At 37.7% G+C, this 18,227-nt stretch overlaps 1 protein-coding gene and 1 long non-coding RNA gene across 4 annotated transcripts in view; one reads left to right on the top strand and one right to left on the bottom strand.

Moving 5' to 3' along the window:
• Window positions 1-18,227, bottom strand: part of LOC134746709 (uncharacterized) — a 102,118-nt gene that overhangs the window by 167 nt on the left and 83,724 nt on the right. For all 3 annotated transcript variants that reach the window (XR_010128261.1, XR_010128262.1, XR_010128263.1), the window contains exon 2: window positions 391-1,123. This is a non-coding gene — a long non-coding RNA (uncharacterized LOC134746709). The remainder of the gene's footprint in view (window positions 1-390; window positions 1,124-18,227) is intronic.
• Window positions 1-18,227, top strand: part of LOC134746692 (uncharacterized) — a 75,747-nt gene that overhangs the window by 55,396 nt on the left and 2,124 nt on the right. Inside the window, exon 2 of the mRNA XM_063681215.1 lies at window positions 13,275-13,393. Coding sequence (XP_063537285.1) covers window positions 13,275-13,393 — 119 coding nt within the window. The remainder of the gene's footprint in view (window positions 1-13,274; window positions 13,394-18,227) is intronic.

The following is an 18,227-nucleotide window of genomic DNA, read 5'->3' as shown; positions in this document are numbered from 1 at the left end:
TAGTGCATGTCCGCCATCTTGGATTCCAAAATGGTCATCATTTTCGAAACTAGCACTCCCTAAAACCCATAAAACGACATCCATGACGACTTTTATGACATAGTGCATGTCCGCCATCTTGGATTCCAAAATGGTCATCATTTTCGAAACTAGCACTCCCTAAAACCCATAAAACGACATCCATGACGACTTTTATGACATAGTGCATGTCCGCCATCTTGGATTCCAAAATGGTCATAATTTTTGAAATCTGCACTCCCTTAAACCTATAAAACGACATCCATGACGACTTTTATGACATAGTGCATGTCCGCCATCTTGGATTCCAAAATGGTCATCATTTTCGAAACTAGCACTCCCTAAAACCCATAAAACGCCATCCATGACGACTTTTATGACATAGTACATGTCCGCCATCTTGGATTCCAAAATGGTCATCATTTTTGAAATCTGCACTCCCTTAAACCTACAAAATGACATCCATGACGACTTATGACATAGTGCATGTCTGCCATCTTGGATTCCAAAATGGTCATCATTTTTGAAATCTGCACTCCCTTAAACCTATAAAACGACATCCATGACGACTTTTATGACATAGTGCATGTCCGCCATCTAGGATTCCAAAACGGTCATCATTTTCGAAACTAGCACTCCCTAAAACCCATAAAACGCCATCCATGACGACTTTTATGACATAGTACATGTCCGCCATCTTGGATTCCAAAATGGTCATCATTTTTGAAATCTGCACTCCCTTAAACCTACAAAATGACATCCATGACGACTTATGACATAGTGCATGTCTGCCATCTTGGATTCCAAAATGGTCATCATTTTTGAAATCTGCACTCCCTTAAACCTATAAAACGACATCCATGACGACTTTTATGACATAGTGCATGTCCGCCATCTAGGATTCCAAAACGGTCATCATTTTCGAAACTAGCACTCCCTAAAACCCATAAAACGCCATCCATGACGACTTTTATGACATAGTGCATGTCCGCCATCTTGGATTCCAAAATGGTCATAATTTTTGAAATCTGCACTCGCTTAAACCTATAAAACGACATCCATGACGACTTTTATGACATAGTGCATGTCCGCCATCTTGGATTCCCTAATGGTCATCATTTTCGAAACTAGCACTCCCTAAAACCCATAAAACGCCATCCATGACGACTTTTATGACATAGTGCATGTCCGCCATCTTATATTCCAAGATGGTTATCAGTTTCGAAATCCAGTCCCTAAAACCTATAAAACAACCATGATCATAATTATTCCTAAAATTAATCGAGACAAAATTATTCGATGTACATACGAGTTTTCGCTCGGGAGGCGATTGGTCATGGAAATCCGTTCCTGGCTCCCGGTCTATTAGTGTGGGTCAAATTTTGGAAGCTGAATTTGCCAAATCTTATTTCCTATTCCAATATTTTATACTCATAGGGATGCCCATTATAGGGGCACCATTACTGGATCCACGCCCATTACCGGGGTACCATTACTGGAGCTTTGCCGACCATGACTGGAGAAAAAACACATAGTTTTAATTTGTTAATTATGTGGAAACTAATTGCTGAATTTTTGATACAACACGCCTGAAACATAAAAGACGGATGGGACATTCAACTTCTAACACGCAAGGCGGTAACATTTTACATGTATCAGGGAAATATCACAAATACTCCAAATTTCCTCTTACAAGTCCCATGACTGGTGCCGTTACTATATACGAGAGTAGGCAAAAGGTAGTAGCGACATCTAATCGAGACATAAATTTTCGTGATTTTCGAAGCACGTTTTTTACTTAGACTGTATCCATCTATTACGGAGTTATATCTATCTTTGTTGGTAGGTACCTAATTGTAAAATATTTTATCTGGACTACAGTCCTCTAGCGTATCCATCTGTCAACTTTACTTTAAGTTCCGCCTCCATGGGACAGGGAGATAAATTAGGGGTGAATTAGCCGCTTACTGACACAGACCGAATTCCACGCAGGCGAAGCCGCGGGCACAGCTAGTATACAATATACGAGACACGAGCTGTGATATTTATGTTGCTTTATTTGAAGAGCTACTAATTCCGCTTGGTACAAGTAACATAACAAATTTTAGACAACATTGTTGCCTGATTAAGTTGTTACCTTATCCTATGTAAAGTTTGAGAAGGAAAGTTTCATTTAACACATTCACTGCCCCCAACGCACATGTGCGTTCACCGTCATACAAGTTTGTTCCTAGGCCACGCCCCCTGTCAGTGAATGCGTTAAAAGATTTTTTTGCCGTTAGTGTAAGTTTACTAATCAACATAACAATAGCACACAACATACAATAAAACAACACAACTATACTTTTGTCTGAAATTTATAAATACAAGAAGAACGTACTGATATACAAATTTAAGTTCGTTTGATAGTTTTGGCCATTTCTCAAACGAGTAATAATGGCTAATATTTAAATAAAATAAAAATAGGTTCACACCTTTACAAAGAGCAATTACACACTCTTAGAACTATTTCAGGTTCGTGCCTCGAAACCCTGTTAACGTGTAACAAATAGTGTTCCAGGCATTTTGTAACGAACAGTTCACAGCTCGCGGAGTGGAGAGAGAGCCTAATAAAACGTAATGAAAGCAACACCTCGGCCGCCCAAGCTAGGTTAATTAAATTCTCACATCGCTACGGCTAAATCTAGTAACGCCTAGTATTTTGCACGCTAAACAATTGCCAATCACAGTTTCTGCTGTATCTAGCAGGTAAAACGTCGTGCATGAAAGTTACTAGTAGATACTAAATTATTAGATGAAAGCAGCTTTTGAATACAGTTAATTTATCAAAGCTGCCACGAATACTCTGAATAAATAAATGAAAGAATATAATGTCAAAAATCGTGTGAGTGCATTACAAACAGGACATGCTAACTTTTGTAAATTGGCGAATCCCTAAATATTTACCTACACTTACATTTACTACTTAGGCTAATTTTATATGTGATAAACAAGAACCACGTTACGTAGTCTGTCACGTTATAATACTTTTTGTATAATTAAGACAGTCCCGGTAATCTAAAAAATTGGTTTTGTTAAAGTCTTTAGTACAGAAGAATTTTAGCTAGCTGGATTGTATAATTTAATCTAGCTTTATTTAAAAAAATCGTAGTCAAACAAAATGACGACGCGCTGGGTTAAACCATGGTCGATGGGTCAGATTGCTTACACAATTCTTTCTTACACGTTATCATTAGGTTCTCAAAATAAGTATATCTTTATTTTCAGCCGAAGCTTCTAAATTCCGTAAATATCATGATACTACATAACATTTCGTAGAAAGAATTGAAGTCCGAGCCAAATCTCATGCAAAATACGACTTGTGGATACTTCATATACATATACCATATCGCAACCCACATAAATGTTGCGAAATTTCCCATGTCGCATATGAAAAATTCTTCGGCTATACCATAAATCAATTTTATACAAGCGCAAGGCCTAAGTAAATGTCTTTAATCGAGCATACATGGATGCCGTAATATAAAACATAATGTCAGCACAAACTTCAATATAAAAGATGATAATGTCAGAACAAACTTTGTCCCTCGGACGGAGCAAGATTAAAGTGGACAGTGACAGCTTACACACAAGCTAGTTATACGTATGGGTCTGCAGGCTTAATACATCACGTATATGATGACAGCGAACTACTAACCTGTTATTACTGATGTTAGCTATACATAGCTATAAAGGTGTGTTTATCAAAGCTCTTAGTTAGCAAATAGAAGTATGTGAACATTATGTATAAATTGGAACCCCGACCAACCGACGACGACCGTCTTCAGTAAATTCAGTTTAATTTTGTACTTTAGTTTATACCACAGGGAAGAGATCTAAGCTTAAAATTGCTTTTTACCTAGGGTGTGTCGAGGCAAACGTTAAAACTTGTATAAGGAGTCAAGTATTAAATTTGTGTTCCATTTTTTAGCTACGCACGGCTGCGCCAGATGCTACGCCGACTATACGCCGTAGGCCTGTCTGTGCCATATGTGCCCGCGAGATTGAAGCAAAACAGACATACGTTTTCGGGGTAATAGTATTTCAGTTAGTTGAAATTTGTACCTAAATTAAAACAAATTTTGTTACCATATATTATAATCCAATCAAAGCAAGCAAATCATCAATCGACGCGCTACACGTGGCCCTGTAGTAGGCCATACGTCTAGGAAATCCAGAGTGACTTTGGTAAAGATTATCTATGGCAAATTATCAAGTAATAGCTATACCACCTAAGACTATATATAGTTTCTAAATTATATAAGTCGGACCCTCGAAGTGAGCACATCAACCACGCTGTTATCAGTTACACGGTCAAGTGAAAGTTTCTTTACGGCACATATTTCGAAATCCTTTAATTGTTATCAATAGCATCATTATGGAAGTTGTAAACAAAGATATATATGTATTATTATTAATTGGTATTAATAGCTTGGTATTTATTAAATAATATCAATAAGCTTGGGGTGTAAGTGACCTCTTAATGTTACCAAGTTATTAACTATTACGAGTATTCACGGTAGCTTTTCGTATTGCCCATAAACCATAAAGCGTAGTTATGGGATCATTGTATTTTGTTTGCTCTGTCGTAGTACCCGCTGTCGTAGTATTTCGTATCACCCGCTACGAAATTTAGTTCTGTTTTTACCAATCTTGAATTATACTTTCTAAGGTTATTTATTTTTCTGGTACTTTTTTTTCACTGCACGTTTTCGAGGATGCACACATTTGAATTGTGGTGCACTAACAATGGTTCATCTATTGATAGGGCATGCAATATTCTCCAAATACTCCTAATACCAGAAGAGGCTAAAAACGATAATGTTAGCAATCTACATAGTCGCCTTAATAGTTTAAGTAGAAATGTATTGGAAGAAAGAGAGTGGAACTAGGGTTACAGTTATTGCTAAATATAATAAGTGGTTAAATAGTGTAGAAGCCGTTAGACTTACATATAGGTACGACCTCGTCAACAGCAAGGGTTAGATAATAAAATGTGACAATAATTTAAAATTAGAGCGACCCAAGAAGGACTTTGGTTCGTGCAGTAACCGAACCAAGCGCAGGAGATTAGCTGAACTTTTACAAATGGATAAATCTGCAGTAAACTCTTTAGTTTATATTTCAACCGACAGTATACGCAATTCGGAGTGAGGTGAACGAGGATGAAATTTTATCTTTATTAATCGAGGCAAAATTAACACATCATCAATATCAATTGATACAAAGGTTTATTAAAAGTAAAAATAATCCAGTGTTATTGTTTATTATTTAAGTTGACAATTGTACCTTAACAGCAGAGCTTAGCCACAGCGGCACAAATTGGGAGACAGGCTACAAAAAAGTTTAGAGGTGTAATATGATACCAAGTCGGTTATTTTAGCCAGTGCCAGGAGGGTGTTAAAACCGCATCAATATTAGATATCTTTAATTTTTAATACATATAATGACTTGGCAATCGCACAATGCTTTACTCGTACCGTACTCCTAAATATGTTTAATGCTCAAGCTGCATGTGATTAGCGCTAGCGTTATGTTCAATTAGAATTATTTTTAATAGTTGACGATTATCCTTATGTCATTATGTAGCCGTGCGATGGCCAAGTCATTATACGTATTAAAAATTAAAGATATCTAATATTGATGCGGTTTTAACACCCCCTGGCACTGACTAAAATAACCGACTTGGTATCATATTACCTACATCTCTAAACTGTTTTGTAGTAGAAGTATTGCGTTGCGAGACGGGTATCTTTTTACATGTAATGGTTTTGATGGGATTCCATTTACTTGACAAATCGTTGACTAACAAACCAGGATGCCTTAATCACTACCAATACAAACACAAATCTTCTTTATTGCTCACCAATATAAAAAGGACATGACATACAAATTAAGCACTTAAACTATACTACAAACACACACTACATAGTATAAAGCAAAGTTGCTTTCCGCTCTGTATGTATGTCTGTCCCTATGTATGCTTCAAACTTTAAAACTAGGCAACGGATTTTGATAAGGTTTTTTTTAATAGATATAGTGATTCAAGAGAAAGGTTTATATGTATAATTTGTAAAGGTTTTATGTAAATTAGTTGGACTACCCGTGCGAAGCCTGGGCGGGTCGCTAGTATCTCATATATCGCCAAGATATGATAAACTCCAAATTGCATATCTATTTATATGGCAAAACCATTTGAATAGCCTTCACGATGTCACTAAGTTACCATTGGCAGTAGAAATGGCGGCGTTAATCAAATCGCGATAATCGTCACGTGCTTACGCGGAGCCAATTATACCGCTGCCTCCAGGGCCCCTCAAGCAACCTGGTCTGTGGCGCCTGGAAATGACAACATTTGTGAATTTATAAAATAGTACTTTTTTGTTGGTTTGGACATAAAAAAAGTTCGATCTTAATTCAAAAAATTTGTGACCAAAAATATGTTAGGCACTAATGAAACATATTTTAAATATAAAATAAGAAACTGTATTTTCCACTCTTCTAGCTACTACATCTTAACATTTGTTCATAAACCGTTAACGCTTGTGCTTAGATACAAGGTAAGTTCTGTACCATGTCTGTATTATTAAAAACCTATCTAAGAACAATCACAGCAGTGTTACGTTTACGTAGTAACTTAACCTTATCAACAACATACAAATAATTAGCGTATCATCCTAAACAAAACAAAAACCGACATGAAAATTATGATAGCGTCATCGTCAGTAAAATTAAAATACGAGCCATTGTTGGCGTACCAAAAATTTTCCTCAGAAAATAATTAGCTAAAACAATGAGTCTGTTTTAGATAAAATTTGGATCATTCATTTGTGTGAACAAAAATATAAAAATTAGGGTATTTGTACCTAAGCTATGCGTAATGCGTATTAGGTATATACCGTTTTCATTCCATATCGAGGGCAATAAGTAAGAACATTATGTATTCACCTTGATTTTAACGTTCTTCAGCTCTTATCTTAGAGAGAGAACAAAAAGAAGAATATCTGAAACCTAAACAAGAGAAATCGGTAAATTCTATTCATGCCTATTTGTAAACGGAAAACGTGATAAAATCCATGTCAGTTAGTCTTTTAATATAAATCAATCGTCTCAAGAAATATCTTCAGGCTCAATAAGCATTTGGAACAGCCGGCCGCTTCCTGCAGCGCAAGGCCAGTGGGCGAGTGGCAAGAGGCGAGTACTAAACGCAGCGACTGGCACGAGGCACGACGGTCGAGTGCCGTCGAGAGTCGAGGGCCGGGACGTGACTATCGACTCGAGCTGCGATCTGCATGCAGTGCAATCGGGAGAAACAACCAAATTGGATTTGGATGCAATTCTTTAATAAAAAAAATGAACGGTGTAAGTTTTTATCGGATTGGCAGAATGAATCGAATCTACTATTCCAGATAAAATATACTGAAAATTACTGCTGCATATTTGAACTGAATTTATGATAGATGTCACTGAAACTAGAATAATCTGACTGGAACGAATTGCCTAAATTGTTTTATTGAACTATCTTGAACAAACATATTGTTTTTTTTAAATTATTATTAAGGGATCAAGAGCGCAAGGCCCTCAATTAACACGATGGGAAGACGAAGTTATACGTACAGGTGGGACCACTCTGGACAAGGGTGGCAAGAGAGAGGAAATACTGGAAGGAGTTGGAGGAGGCCTTTGCCGACAGGCACACTGAACTAAGAGACCATATAAATATTCAAAACTACAACCACAAAACCAAACACGTTCAGAACAAAGGGCTATATAATAATATTAATAATAAGTAAAAAGCATACTGCCCGCCTGATAGTGTGCAGTTACCGATCCTATGGACGCCTGAAACTCAAGGAAAAATCAAATGCGCAAAAACTGTAATAGTTAAGAAAACCTTGAAAATGATGATCGAGATATAGAATCACACAGAATAAAAATTAGCTCCGTTGTTACTTGATGTACTTTTGAAAACCAGTTACAAGTCAATATCGCAGCCATCCAGATCCACAGTAACTAGATACTAGAAACCCAACATGGGTTAATCAACTAAAAACAATTTTTCATTTCTCACGCTCTGAAAGAGGGTCATTGTTGTTCTAAAAGGTGTGCAGAAAATGATACGTGTCTGCACTAGAGCATTTTACGTTCGAAGTACGATTTTTTTACTTTTTTTACGATAAGCAATTGAAATTTGAATTTAAATGGATTTTTTATACAATTTCCATTATGATATTTGACTCCGTTCCATAAATAACGATACTTTTGCCTAAATTGTTAATTGAAAGTACCCTCAAGAAATACTATAAAAATGTATACTTAGTCATGTTTAAAAAACACATTCATTTTACTTTTCTCGTATTCGAAATGAAAAGTAGAGTGTTTAACTCGGGTGAAAGGCACCATTTCAGCCTCGGACTATTGGCGCTCTCACTGCGTTCGAGCGCCAAAATACCTCGGCAGAAATGAGTGCCTTTCATCCCTTGGTTAACAATCTACTATTACAGTACATATGGTGCTACTTTCTCGCACTAGTGCGTAAAGAGCACTTTTCGTGCATATGTCGAAAGTTTAAAGGGCCATATGTACTCTGAAACGTTGTACGATACACGTGCGAATAGGTAATTCGCAACTCGTGTCGATCTTAAAACACTCCCTGCGGTCGTGTTTTAATTTATCGCCACTCCTTTCGAATTTTCTCTTTTCCGCACTTGTATCGTAAATAACTATTGTATCCCTTGTTTATCAAGTTTATAATTTACTGCGATCATTAAATATCATAACTCTTCAAATACATTACGAATATGTGGAGTTAAAGTAGTTAGCAGTTTCGAGTGAGCCCCTTGTTAAAGCCGGGAAATGCAATTATGTGCCCGGCGTGGCTTTTGCTCGAATGTTAGGCACAAACATATCTGCTTAACTAGGATTAAATGGATGACCTTTTTTTTGGTGGCTGTGGCCAGAATATTTATATACCTTAGAAATCAACATTACGATTTTTACGCGACTAATTCGCGTATACTCTAGTCTTTTGTCAAATCGACTTACTGTCTTAACTTAATACATTTTTTAGGGTTCCGTAGTTCACTAGGAACCCTTATAGTTTCGCCATGTCCGTCTGTCCGTCCGCAGCTTTGCTCCGTGATCGTTAGTGGTAGAAAGCTGCAATTTGGCATGGATACATGACATGCATGGCAAGAGAACGGTAAAATATAAAGTACAACAAACATTTTTTCAGGGTACTACCATACAAAATAGAATAATTTCGGAAATAAACGCTCCGAAAGAAAAAAATATGTCCCCCCCTCCCTTTAACTTTTGAATATGAAAAAAAAATAACATAAAGCAAAAACTTAATAAATACTTTTAATGAAAACTATATCGAACATAATCAGTCCAGCCGTTTTTGAGTTATTACAAAAACTTTTTTTTTAGCAAAAAGAAGTACGAACGAAGCGCTGCGAACGTACTCCCTTTTGCTTGTAATGTACATGATACTTACTAATAGCCCCCGTTTAGCCTATTTTGACAGAATGGTAACTACGGAACCCTATACTGAGCATGGCCCGCAATGCTCTTGGCCATTCTTTTTAAATATTCCTAATGGAAATATCGAAGATATGTGCGTATAACGTACTAACTTATCAAGCAGAACTAAACGGTGTGAATAGCGGTACAACGTCACAACCACGCTGAGCATGCGAGAACAACGACGCATGTCGCCGATTCGTGTCCGTTTAACGAAGTTATTAATCGAACAGATTGCGCCGTAATTGGACGACTCTTGCCGCGCCACTGCCGCGCGACAACGCCGACAATTCCGACAACCCCGACAACTCGACCGACAGCAAGCACCATTGAATATTAATCGTCCTAGAGTCGAGAGTTTTTGTCTGCAACCGTACCTGCACGATTTATGTATAAGTACCACCGTTTTTAGTCTAACGACATCTTAACGTTGTCGATTGTTATTGGGACGATTTATGGGTCTATATATCTTTGAACATGATTTAGAATCCTCGACTGCTTGGTTGAATTGTTACATAAGGAAAATTAACATAATCAAATTTCTGCTACAAAATAAGACTGTTGGGTACTTACATAAAATACAATACTAAAGCGCTGAATAAAGTATCGTAGTTGTTGTAGTTACGAATATTTCGCAGCAGAAACGCATCGACCACACTCATCACATCAAATATCGTGTCTTTCAATAAATCCGTCCCATTGCATCAATTACCTAGCTACAACCGAGTATCCATGTAAATTGAACAATGAAACCCTTTTAAAACCATTAAATAGTCGCCGGGGACACTCGTCAAAGGGACAGGGAGCCGCTGCCGTACACGACGTCGTGTGCGGAACTCAATCATTAGTGTGCTCACTCAATGTGAAAGAGATTTCAGCCCCGGAGTCCCCGCCCCTTTGAAACTGGCGCAATATTGTCGAAAGCAGGAAAACTTTCTACAAAAAAAAATATTGCCCAAGTCGCGGTGAAGAAATGAGACCGGAATGTTGGGAGCCAATCGAGCGAGCAAGTCTGCCGATACATATGGCTTTTAGCTATCGGCAGGCGCGGCAGGAAGCGGCCCGGCGCTGCACGCCGCGCCGCGCAAACCAGCGCTTGGCTTCCATCGCCCGAGGACGCAAAGTCGAGCGCCTGAAACAACTTCGTTACAACTCTGCACTGTTTTGTTCTGCCCTGCAATATTAGTTTTCCTCAAAAAGCTATTTTTCAACTCACCGTCGAAAGGCTTGTAAAGTTTTCTAATTTAGTTAAATCGTATTCAACGGTTCGGGAAGCTCACGCCCCGGTTCCTTCTAGATTGAAGACAGATTGTTTTTATAAAATATTGCTTGGTAATTTGCCTTCGATTGCTGAGATAACATGATTTCAAAAGACTGCCTAGAGTGCCTTAAGCCTGAAAGAGCAGCGACTAAATTATCCCCTTTGTTAAATGGAGCGTTGAATAAGAATACCTTTTTAAAGACCTTCAAAAGGCTGCTCTTTAGATTTCAAATAAGAATAAAAGAATTTAATTTATTTAAAAAACCGGCCAAATAAGTACAAAGATCATTTGCGTCCCCTGCAATTTTGTACGACTGTCTCTATGTAGTAGGGTACATAATTTTCAGGGAAAACTTCAAGTAAAGACTGTACACGATGAAACCCGGCCACGCACGATGTGAAATCTTTTAAATGAATGTACATTTTCAAGCAGCACTTTTCCTTTAATAATTTATGGTTATCAAACTACATAATAAAATAGAAACATAATATAAAGTTAGATTGTCTGTGACTGAGCGTTATATATTCCAAAGTACCTATATTTTTTTGCCCAAGGTCTTTTGAGAGCCTATACCAAATTTTCCATTAAAACATATTGCTCGACTTGGCGGGGGCACTGCCGTGCCCCCAGATTTATCATTTTAATTACATAAACCAAATTATACCTTATTACATTCATTCTTATTTCATTCTCTTTTCACAATACTAATTTTCGTATATCCCGTGTTAGGTTACTAATAGCAACTAATAGCCTTATTAGTACCCAAGAGGAAGATCATAGGAGGTTTATAATGGCCGGATAAGGCGATAGCGAAGATGAACGTCGTTATGAAAATCCTTTGTTTTCCACTTTATGGCTGCGTGAGATATTTTGTATTCAGTACATTCACTACATTGCCGTTGAAAGTAATTTCACTTTTTTATACCCACACCCACGCATATTGTTCACCTACTAAGATTACCTACTGGCTTAGATTATTTATCGCTATTTTAACCAATTAAGCTTATAATAAATTTAAGTGGAAAAATAATAATAAAATTAATTATAAGCTTAATAGCATCGATCGCAGACGTTTCTGCTTGTTAAAAATTAATTTTAACCAATTGTTTCTAAGTGTCGTAAATTTAAATAGATCTAAGATTACTTAAATCAACTTTGATACCTACCTACTTCTTTATGTGACATTTTTAAATAACGACAATTAGTACATTTGCGTGTAGGTATATACACAAAACCCTACTTTAAACAAAATTTGTTTCAATCCTAATATAGTTTGTTAAAAAAAATATTTGGCGCGTTAGAAGACGCGTAAAGAATTGAGGATCCAAGTCCAAGCTTTAAAGTGAAGCATTTACTTGAGTACTTGGTGCAGGTGCTTTCGAGCAAGGATCAATGATCGCTACTCACATTAAAGTCCTTTCTTAAAATCATGGTTGAGACCTAAACTCATAAGTAAAGTAAAGTAAATCTTTATTTCAGTACATATATGATGTTGAGCATACATAATTATCGTAAAACATAATTAAGCAGGTACTCGAATAATATAAATCAGGAATAATTATTAATGGATCCTACACTAGGCGGAGCCTGTCCTGTAGGTAGCCGACACAGTTACGAGTATTCTAACGACATGTAGCGCGAAAGTTAACACAATCAGACATTGCGGGTAAAAATTGTTAGAACCAAAATTAATCAATTAATTTACAAATAAATTAATCTAACCTATCATGCTAAGAAATAAAATTAATATTTTATATACTGTTGTTTGAATTTACTAAAATGTAGCGAATGCAGGTGTGTGTGTGCGTGTGTGTGCGAGTAAAGGTGGTGTTTATGTGTATAGGTAAATAAACTAGTCCATGTGTTTAACCTCGGTATTTCTTCTAAAATGGAATAAAACCTTTATCAACACTTGACTGTTTTTTTTTCTTTGTTTCTAAGGCCCCATCACGAGCGCTTTTTCAACGCGCGTTAAAAAAGCGTTTGAATGACACAAATAGAAACATGTGTATTCACATGGCGGTAGCGCTTTTTGTCAAGCGTTGTTGGATTTTCAACTTAAAGCCTTGGTCTTTAAATCGAATTTAGCGTGCGGGCAGATTCAAGCGCTTTTTTAACTAAACCAATCATTATGTTATGCGAATTGTATATGCCGAATTGACTTTGTTCGATCTGTTTGTCTGTTTTTAGGTACCTGATTTTTCACGGGGTAGGTAAACTGATGAACCCATTTTAATAAAATTTGACAGCTTAACCTCTGAGAATGGACAGAGCATACTTATTTTTAGCAATCCACTCCCTAGCTAGAGGAAATGATGGAAGCCCATTCATATGGCGCCGCAGGCACAGTTATTCAAGCACGATAAGTATATATGTATATTTTTTCTTTTGATAAGGCATATTTTTCTAAGCACTTTCTCTTTGTTGCAGGTGTTACTGTTCCCAGAGGAGGGTTGGGCGCGCAGCGCCTCCTCGTCGTACTGGACGCTGCAGCCCTGCTGGTGGCGCAAGAGCCGGTGCAAGGTCGTCGAGGTCGCCGGCACGAGAAGGTAAGTCAATTTTAAAATATAAAATACATTCATTAACTTCTAAAATTACAAATACATAGAAAAAGAAACAGACGGATGCTAAGAAGGATACCACAGCATAATACTGTGACAATTTATAATTTAATTTAATTTCCATAATTTCCCCTGGACAGAAAACATGCACAAAAAGTGCCGTATATTATATTAATGTAATTTCCCTGAAAACGCAGCATTAAAATGCAGTAATATATCTTGTTTAAACGGAAACAGTTTATCATGGTGCAACATTAACCGTATTTTTGCAATTAACGGCCTCAGGTGGGTTATGCCGCCATGTTTGACAAACGGGCGGAAGCGAGGGCGCCACTATCGCGCGTTCGTAGCGCCCGCGCTGAGGAGTGGTGTGGACGTGCCGTAAATACAGTATAAAGATGACCCGTTACTACCTACATTTTGCAACAGGAGGACCATTCTGATTTTTTAGGGTTCCGTACCCAAAGGGTAAAAACGGGACCCTATTACTAAGACTCCGCTGTCCGTCTGTCCTTCACCAGGCCGTATCTCACGAACCGTGATAGCTAGACAGTTGAAATTTTCACAGATCATGTATTTCTGTTGCCGCTATAACAACAAATACTAAAAACAGAATAATACACATATTTATGTGGGGTTCTCATGCAACAAACGTGATTTTTTTGCCGTTTTTTGCGTAATGGAACGGAACCAGTCCGATTCGCACTTGGCCGGTTTTTAAAAGATGATATTGTTTTCTACGATATTAATATGTCTTTAGGGATGCATCCTTGTCGTTCTAAAAGGCGAATGAAATGCATTGAGATTATGTATCATCAAATGATTAATGATTTGATGATAGTACCTAATCTATCATCAAATCATTTTTTCAATCAGAATACACCTCATACTTTTCAATCCTACTTATATACCAACACGTCAATAGAATATCCATACGCGTACGTAACTACATAGTGAGACCTTGGAGCACATATTTGGAGCCATAAGGGGGGTAATCAGGTAATTCCGAATCTACTGAATGTTGGGTAATTTCGAAAACCGTCAATAATTTCATCGTTGCAAAGTTAAAGAAATTACACTTTTCTGGTTAAAGAAATGTCTCTTTTGATGATTAAAAATTGATAACAAGAAATTACTATCTGAACAGACCTCCATCCGTATCTTTACTGGGCTACGTAACAACCATGTGTAACTATAGATCACACTTGTTTATGTGTAATAATAATAACAGTGATATAAATACTTACATACTTTTTGACTTTTTTGACGACCGGTCTGGCCTAGTGGGTAGTGACCCTGCCTGTGAAGGGTTCGAATCCCGGTAAGCGCATTTATTTGTGTGATGAGCACAGATATTTGTTCCTGAGTCATGGGTGTTTTCTATGTATTTAAGTATTTATATATTTATTGTATATATCGTTGTCTGAGTACCCATAACACAAGCCTCCTTGGGCTTACCGTGGGACTTAGTCAATCTGTGTAAGAATGTCCTATAATATTTATTTATTTATTATACTTGTACTTATGTGCTTACTCGTACTGATTCACCAGAAATAATGTGCTTACTAAGCGATGGAAATAACAACAGGGTTTAGTTTCGTGCAAGTCAAATTTATTACGGTCCATCCATACAACGTAAGTATTATATTATTCAGATTAGGTTATCTTTAAAATCCCTAATACCCTTAAAAGTTGCAATTTTCAAATTAATTTGTTTAAGCTCAGTAGCCAGATTTTTTAACAAAATCCTTTCATCGAAGGATGCATTGGCCCATTTATCGTAAACCCGATATAATACCTTTTACACCCTTTGATTTTCTTGTTATTAACCAAGAAATGCGCCGCTAAGTTTGCCCAGAGCATTTCAGTCTCGCGTAACATAAAGATTAATGAGGCAAACAACCAGGTTATTATTTTTAATTTTTCACGAGGTTTCCTCGGCAGTAATAAACAGACAAACCCTTAAAAATTTACTTAGCAACACAAACAAGGTGTCATGAAACTATTTTTAGTTAGCGATTAAACCTGTCCTCGAGCTGTAATAGAGGCGTTAAAAGAATTTTCAGAATAGCCAGCCTCGACACGGGGACTAAACTGGCCCGTTAGCGTTAACGATTATTGCTGCCCGCCCTCCTTTTTTAGCTAAATGACTCGTATTTCATGATAGAGCGGGAGTTTTCCAAAAACGACATTTATTTCTAGAACAAAAGCCAACACGACCAAACTCAGTACCTAAGTAATTGATAGTGTTTTAAACTGAAATAAAACACGACTTAAATTCCCGAAATTCCGGCACATTGTTGGCCATAACACACAAGAAAGTAGTGCCAAAAGGGCGCATAAAGGTTTTGAATTTGTTCTGGCGAAGTTTGGGGAGGTGGTCGGGCAGGAGTATAACAGTGGCCCGCCATTACGTAGGCTGTTATGCGTTAGGGCAGGCTACGTGGCGCCCTACTAACTGGGATACGTGCCACGGGTACCGATGCTGTATAGACAAAAGAAATTTATCCGAGACAGAAACTGACGGGACCTTGGTTATTTTTGGGGTGAATAGTTGTAAGGAAAATGGTTTTTGTCCATAACAAACGGAGCAAAGAAACATAAACATGTTCGGTTTATTTAAGGTATTATATAAAAAGTTTTTTTTATTTATTTCTACGCTACTAAATTTATTAATTTCAAGACACCAATGAGGATATTGTTTAGAATATTACAAGCAACTATTTATGATACCATTTACTCCTTTCCTTTATCGGACCGGCCCTTTGTGTGTATCCATCTTTGTCAGTGTCCGAATACCTATTGTTAACTTTTAGCAATAAACTAATTTGTATCCATCGTGGGAAGCGCTAGGATTCGCCATATGCCAAACCGTTATGGGTTCGGTGTACCATTATCCCGATGTGCCTGATCCATAGCTGGGAAGTGACGGCCATCAGGATAGCATCAGTTCTGACGTCAAATCAACAAGTTGTCTTGTACCTTTATCACAGGTCGAGCTTGATTTTATATCGCTCCCGCTCCCTACTTGTTAAATATTGTAATTTTTTGTTAGTTTCGTTTTTGAGTTGTTTTAATATAAATTAATTATTTTTATCGCGTCTAAACGTTTATTTGTTGTTACAAATGTTGTCCCAACACCTAAGTACGTATACCAAACCTCACTGCCAAATTATTAAAGACTAGATCTGAGTTTAAATTAAATAAACTCAGTATATAGTAATGTGCATCCCAGCAGCTGTTGCGTCGCAGTGAACTAATTACGATGAATATAATCTGGTACGTTGCGTCCCCATAAATTTGTGTTGGCGCAGGAAAATGCAGTAATTATCCTTATTTTTTATTATTTTTAAAATATGTTAAGATACCTTTACATCTAAAATTAAAGGATTGGAGGACTAAATTATGAGTGACATTTTGTGCAGGCCCAGCAGAATATTTAGTAATAGGTATCCCTACCCTACTTACGCGCCTTACCTTAAGTTATTGACTTCTTCAATGGAGTTGTTTTTCACGGTTTAAAACGCTAACACCCAGTTTAGTATTTAAGACATTCATCATACATTGCTATCACACGTAAATCTCTGTAGAAAATAAACGTCGACTTGAAACAGCCTGCAAGGCAAGGCACTGCGGAGCCAAGTCAAAACGTCCTATCTTAATAGGTGCCAACATGTTATATGCCTTTTTGATTTAGGAACATTACATGCCATGTATTCCCAAAGCCTACATAGCGCAAGCAAGCGTTCGCCTTAGATGGAGCAGAATAAGTGTTTCCTTCGAGTATAAAGAGTTGTTACGGACCTCGGGGTCACATTTGCCTTGAAGTGAATGCTCGCTGGCGTTCTTGGAACACAAGGCCAGGTGAGATAAATCAGCGCGTGTCGCCGCGGCCGCAGGTAACCGCTTCCGCACTAATTCTCGCTCCGAGACAAACGGCCGAGGCAACACCCCCACTTTAAAGGCTTAAGTCTCTCCCAAATTTATTAAGAATGATGACTTAAGATTATATGCTCCTTCCATCCGTGTTAAATTTTAATTACCAGTACATAGATATCTTTAAATCCGGAGTTCCCTACAAAAGCAAACGAAATCTCCAATTAGGGACCAAGAAGGCTGTCGATCACGCTCGGCCAAGCCGTAATGCGAGGTTTAGACTAGCAAGAACTTGCATGCAATTTTCATTACATTGCGGTATCTGATAAACATTTTGAATGCAGTTTACCTTATAAGTCGGCAATGTAACATAAATTGCATGCAAGTTCTTGCTAGTCTAAACTTCGCTTAAGAGCTTGGCCTACGGTTGACGCACGCTTAATTCTTACAGCCCCATATTCTATGGGAAGATATCACTAGACTTATATTGACCGGGATATGGACCGTGATTACGTTTTGTATTGTTTTCGAGCTCCCGATATTTCGACACAGTTACATGCATCTTTTTCACGGGTAACTGAAGATGGTGGGTGGGTGTCAAAATTGTGTAGACCGCGCTCGGTCTACCCTCATTCGTGCGCGTCGGCTGCGTTCGCTTTCAACGTTACCACCGGTCGCATTCACACTCGCACACAATACAAAAGGTAATCACGGTCTATATCCCGGTCAATATAAGCCTAGTGAAACTAACCGTGAATCATTCAAAACTTGGAAGATCATCATCCTATCCTGGCCACGGCGACTGGGTTTGTACTGGCTAGTGAGAGCGACGATCGTGAGCTCTCAGGTGGCTGACGTAGCCTATTTTTGCAGTGAATGTACGGCCACACTCACCACAGGTCAGTACCCCTCTGACAAAATTGTAGTTGACCGTTTTTGATGCAAC

The sequence above is a fragment of the Cydia strobilella genome, chromosome 13, assembly GCF_947568885.1.
Source record: "Cydia strobilella chromosome 13, ilCydStro3.1, whole genome shotgun sequence".
Lineage (NCBI taxonomy): Eukaryota > Metazoa > Arthropoda > Insecta > Lepidoptera > Tortricidae > Cydia > Cydia strobilella.
This window is presented reverse-complemented; position numbering and strand designations above follow the sequence as displayed.